Source organism: Microtus ochrogaster, linkage group LG9 (genome assembly GCF_000317375.1).
Source record: "Microtus ochrogaster isolate Prairie Vole_2 linkage group LG9, MicOch1.0, whole genome shotgun sequence".
NCBI classification, from domain to species: Eukaryota; Metazoa; Chordata; class Mammalia; order Rodentia; family Cricetidae; genus Microtus; species Microtus ochrogaster.
Window position 1 is genome coordinate 29214311 of NC_022034.1, and position 6070 is coordinate 29220380.

General features: G+C 46.6%; 1 protein-coding gene across 1 annotated transcript in view; it reads left to right on the forward strand.

Moving 5' to 3' along the window:
* Bend3 (BEN domain containing 3) overlaps positions 1-6070 on the forward strand; it is a 33659-nt gene that overhangs the window by 7431 nt on the left and 20158 nt on the right. The window contains exons 2-3 of the mRNA XM_005363585.2: positions 4980-5027; positions 5490-5686. Coding sequence (XP_005363642.1) covers positions 4991-5027; positions 5490-5686 — 234 coding nt within the window. The 5' untranslated portion in view covers positions 4980-4990. The remainder of the gene's footprint in view (positions 1-4979; positions 5028-5489; positions 5687-6070) is intronic.

Genomic DNA, 6070 nt, shown 5'->3' on the forward strand with positions numbered 1-6070 from the left:
ATATATATAAAGTCATTACAAGGTAATATAAGAAACATTTTCACAACGTACATATATATATGTCTGTGTACATGTAACATGCCTAGAATTGTCTCAAAATCCCTGTGTATAAATGACCCAGCCTTTCTTCTACCTGCCACCTCTGCCTTTGTGCTAAGATTATAGGCATGAGCCACCATGCCTGGCTTCAGAAGTAAGTACGTGTGTGTGCAAGACCTCATATTCCAGGCTGCTGTTGAATTGGCTATATAGCTGTGTAGCTAAGTGAGGATGGTCTTGAACTTCCGTTCCTCCTGCATCCTTATATCCTGCATGCTGGGATTTCAGGCATGTGTCGCCATGTCTTGTTCACCATGCTAGGCTTATTTTATTTATTTATTTATTTATTTATTTATTTATTTATTTATTTCGAGACAAAGTTTCTCTGTAGCTTTTGGAGCCTGTCCTGGAGCTTGCTTGGTAGACCAGGCTGGCCTCGAACTCACCGAGATCCGCCTGTCTCTGCCTCCCTAGTGCTGGGATTAAAGGTGTGCCATGCACCACTGCCTCCTGGCTCTTTGTTTTGTTTTTTTCGAGGCAGGGTTTCTCTTTGTATCTATAGCTGTCCTGAGCACTCGCTGTGTAGACCAGGCTGGCCCCCATCACATGCCAGGGTTATGTGGTGCTGGACTACCAATTTAGGACTTAGTACTCCTAGACATGCACTATACTGACTGACATCCCCTCCCCTCCACTGTGTTTTTGGAAACAGAAACACTGTTTTTAGTCAGGCTGCCCTTGAACTCAAGATCCTGGGATTACAAGTCTGTACCTCCAGTTCAATTTGACATTTTCACCAGAAACAAGCATCTCTGAATTTTTCCCTTGCCTTGCAGTTGGCGTGGTTTCTTAAAGGTTATTGACTGCAGGCGTTCCCACAGCATTACCTTGTTCAGACATTTCTGAAGAACATGGACTAGCTGCCCCTTCGGGAGACAGTTGTTTCGGGCATGTGCATTGATGTATGTGTGTGTTCCAAATTTAAGGTCTGCTGAGAAATAAGGTTTTGAAAAGGAGTGTGAGGCTGCTCAGTTCAAGGCTGCAGAAGAGTGTGGTGGGAGCCCCGTTTCCTCCAGTGCAGTTGGGAGGAATGTGTGTGGCATGCTAGGCATCTGGGTCTTCTGTGTCCACCCACAGAGAGCATGTGACCCTCACTAAGCAGGTGACCAGGAAGTGGAGGTAGCTGTGTGATATACATCTCCTTTCTACTAGCCTGGGGATGCAGGGAGTGACCTGCCTGACCTCTCCTTGGAAGCTTCCTTCACTGTGGGGGTAGGGAAGTGTCATTTTCCAAGCCTGGATCCATCCGCCTGGCTTTCCAGATAGCTTTCTTACAGAGGAGATTCGGGTTCCTCAGTTGCTGCTGATCCAAGACCTAAGTCTGGAGCTGGGATTGTGTTCCTCAAAAGCACTTCCTAGAGGGCATCTAGTGACCCTGCCCCCTGCTCTGCCTGGGTGGGAGGTACAAACTCAGTTTCAAGCTTGGTTCTGCCTCTCATTCACTGTGGGATGCTGAGCCTCAGGATTCTGTGGTGGTAGATTTGGGACTAAAGTTACCCCAGGCTGAGGCCGAGCTGGTACGCAGAGCAACCAGGAACTCCTGTGGCCTTGTAAGTGGGCTATTGGCTGAGTTCCTCCTGGGCTGGCCTAGCCTCTGCTGTTAATCTGCATACAAATGGAAATGCATCCTGGAGCAGAAGGACTCTGGGTGTAGCGAGTGCCCTGAAGCAGGACAGCCCATTCACTTCTTGCTAAAGCCTTCTTGGGTCCTTCAGTTTCTCCTTCCTACAGTTGGCTCACATGTAGCTCCTCCATTGTCAGTTTCTGGGCTTCACAATTATGTGTTGAATATTCTGGTATGGTTCACAAGGTTCAGAACATCTGGCTCACCAAGACTCTTTTCCAACAGATTCCACCAGCAGCAGGGACTTCCACTCACTGCCGCTCAGCTCCATGGTGCTCCTTGTGTGACTGGCACATAGTAGGCAGACGGGTAGAGTGGTGGATGAACACCTCCCACCTTGCCTGAGTTTGTCCATCTTTAAGACTTGCTTAGCCAGCGCCACCACTGTTTAATCACTTAAGCCACCTGCTTCCCTCCATTCCTCCTTTTCCTCCCAAGAACACAATACCGTAACTGATAGTGCACGCTTGTAATCCCAGCATAAACAAAAGGATAGAGTTCAAGGCCAGGCCAGGCTACCTGAAGTTCAGGGCCAACTTGGGCTGTCTAGCAAGATCCTGATTTGTAGGTGGTGCTTGCTTCTGACAGCCTGTCACGAGTTTGTCTTCAGTCGGAGGGAATGGGTTATGTGACGGTGTGCCAGTGTTTCCAAGGGCAGTAGGCAGGCTTGGGTACTCCAGTGACCTGAAGGGAGTTTTCTGATCAGTTCCCTGGCTGGGCTGGGAATAATACCTGAGCTTCAGTCTAGCCCTGCCAATCGTCCTGACTGCTTAAGGGAACTCCCAGCTTAGATGCAAGGTTTACTTGTCTGCCAGAAATAATGAGTGGAGCCGTAAGACTGATGTTTTGTTTTCTGTATCATTTTATGTTCTTCGAGTGTGAGTTAGCTTTGTGAATGGGGCTTATTTTTAACCTCAAATAAATCTCCATTTTAGTCCTCTGCAGTAGTAATGCAGGGAGGAAAGACATGCCGACTCAGAGCACTGCTCCGACGCTCTTCAGAATCGTACTTCTGGGCAAGTGTTGCTATCGTTAGCCAGTTTGTTTGGCTGGCTTTTTTGCTTTGTTTTTATTAAATACACGGTCTCTCTGTATCCCTGGCTATTCTGGAACTTGATGTGTAGACCAGGCTGGCGAGGCCCTGAATTCACAGAGATCTTGCTTGCCTCTGCCTTCAGAGTGCTGGAATGATAGGCGTGCACAGCCATGCCCAGCCTGTTAACCAATTTTGAAGTAGTTATTATGTTGCTAGATCAGCTAGATGCCTCTCTCTTGTCCTCTCCTTTCCATTTATCCCCTCTAAAACAGGACAGTATGTTGGACACATGCCAGGCTGTGGCTACCCCATGTACAGGATGCTGTAGTGACATCTCTGTTGTAAAAATGTCCCAACAAGATACTCCCCTGCTCCCACTTCCTCCGGTCCGTGAACAAAACAAAAACTCTGCTTGTAATCAGTTGAATCAATTGTTCGAATCACAAGTCCCCAATACCAACATTAAAGGTTGTGGTAGATAGAGGTTTCAAATGTCACTTGCATTTGTATGGTCTGTAGAATTTGGGGACACCAGGACTCCCTGGTTCCAGTGATGGTGTGAGTTGCATCGCAGCTGTGGTTGGGAGACCATGGCTCTGTCAGTACCGCACCAGCCCCTCCTCATGCCTCTCCATGCTACTCCTGAAGGATGGACTAGACACATGCTGTGCACTCATAGGATCTCATGTGTAGTTTTAAATTGTCCAATAGCCTTCTTTAAAAATTGTGAGAGACTGGGCGGTGGTGGTGCACGCCTCTAATCTCAGCGTCGGGAGGCAGAGGCAGGTGGATCTCTCTGTGAGTTCGAGGCCAGTCTGGTCTACAAAGTAAGTTTGGATAATCAGGGCTACTCAGAATCCTTGTCTCAAAAAGCCAAAAACAAACAAATAAAAAAAACCATATGAAACAAAACAAAAAACAACAAAAAAAGTAAAAATAGTAAATTATTTTCTTTAGCTCAGCAAGTCTAAAATATCATTTTAGCATGTGATAAATACTTTTGTTTCGTTTTGGTTTTGGTTTTTGAGACTGGGTTTCACTGTTTAGCCCTGGCTGTTCTAGAACTCACTTTGTTTGTAGCCCAGGCTGTCCTCAACTCACAGATCTACCTGCCTCTGTCTTCTGAATGCTGGGATTAAAGGTGTGCGTTTTCACTGCCCAGTTGATAAGTACGATTTTTTTATTTGTTTTTTTATTTATGTGTAAGTGTGTGCATATGCACAGGCCAAAAGAGGGTGTTATTGGATCCCTTAGTATTTTAGGAGATAATCACCCAACCTGAGTGCTGAGAATTGAACTTGGGTCCTCTGCAAGAACAGCGGGAGCTCTTAGCTGCTGAGCCGTCTCCAGCCCCAGCAAATACAGTTGTTAATGAGGTGTTGTGTGCCGCTTTTGTTAGGCTCTCTGAATCCATTTGCATTGATGCTCTGGTGCGTCTCCACTTGGACCGACTGCATACTGAATGTGTGGTTGCCATTATCTGTCTTAGCACCTGGAGTGCTAGCTCCTTAGCTCTGTTTATTGAGACTCAGCCTCCCTCCAGCAGCTTTTATTTATTTCTTGGGCAGAATTTGTAAGCAGGGATGAAAAAGAGGTCGTCCCTCCGTGTTGGAGTCACAGGAGCATTTTCCAGTAAACGGCTCTCAGCCAGCTTTTTTGTAGTTGTTGTTGTTTTTGGTTTTTTGTTTCTGTTTTTCTTTTGAGACTGGATTTCTCTGTAGCTTTGGAGCCTGTCCTGGAACTTGCTGTGTAGACCAGGCAGAAATCTGCCTGCCTCTGCCTCCCAAATTCTGGGATTAAAAGCATGTGCCACCACTGCCCGGCTAGCACTCTGTTCATATGGTCTGGTAGTGGAAAGACCTGGCTGTCTCTGCAGACAAGCAGAGAGCTTGCTTGGGTGGCAAATGGTGGCGCATGCCTTTAGTCGCAGCACTGGAGGCAGAGGAAGCGAATCTCTAGAACTACATAGGGAATTCTAGGCCAGCTAGCTACACAGTGAGACCCCAGATCTTTTAGAAGAAGGAAGGAAGGAAGGAAGGAAGGAAGGAAGGAAGGAAGGAAGGAAGGAAGGGAGGGAGGGGTATGCTTGCTTACAATCTGTGGCAAAGCCTTTAATTGTTGGTTCTTGGACTGGGCTGGGGGATGAGGGGTCTCTCTGTGAGTGAGAAACATTAAGAAATAACCAATAAATGAAGACCTTGTCTTTATCTTTTCATTTAGTGGAATAGAAGATGAACTCAACTGAATTCAGTGAAGATGTAGAAGAAGGTAAAAAGAAAAGTTTTTAATTGGATATTTTTGAATAGGTTATATATCATATAGCCCCACATTTTAAAAAGTATTTATGAGAAGCCTTCCTACCCATTGTTGGCAGTCCCTCTATCTATACACCTATCTTGAACTGCTTTTTAAAAGTATAGAAAGATGCTATCTAGGGGTGGGGATGTAGTTCAGTTTTAGAGTCCTTGGCTCTGGGTTACTACCTAGTACCACCACGCACATAAAATGTATGTTTTCCCCATTTACCTCCTCCAGCAAAGGACTTTTAATCCTCTTGGAATTGAACTGTGCCCTTACTGTAGGGTATTGGCAAGCATAGGAACGAGATCGTGTTGATGGGAAGTCTAGGTGCTAGAGGGTGGCCCACAAACACCTGCCACTCAGAGAGCCCTGCTGCTCGCCCAGCAGCCTTGGTCTTTCCTGCTGAGCCCTATTTCTCCTCTGCCATAGTTGTGAAAAATAACACTGTGAAGGTAGAGGGTGACGATGCTGCGCTGGACTGCTCCCGGAACTCCAGGGCCTCAGAGAAGCACCCCTTGGACAGCGTCCTCACTGCCCTCCAGGAGTCCAGCAAGCGGAAGCAGCTGGGCAGTGACGGCCAACCAGACTCCGTCCCCAGTGTGAAGAGGAGACGGCTGATACCAGAGGTGAGGACCTGATTCCCTCTCTTCCAAGATGGATCTCTGTACTCAAGGGGCCTCTGGCAAACTTGAATTTTTGGGTGTGAGAAGGGTTTCGTTTAAGCTGTCTTACTTCTAGCTTCAGTTATTAGAGGGTACCTTCAGCTGAAACACTTCCCGATGTCCTTATGGGGAGAGTGGAGTCTTCATAATATAACTGCTTTAGTGCTCTTTGGTTTGGTAATGGCAAAAATTGTAGATGCCTCTGTGGCTTTATGTGGAAGACTGGTCCTGGGAAAGCTGGAGTAGCAGATCTTTTCCAAATTAAGCCCATCATTTCTATCTACAAAGTGGGTTGTCCCTAAGGAGTCCTCAAGTGAATATTCTTTCCTGCCGTAGTTTAGTCTTTCC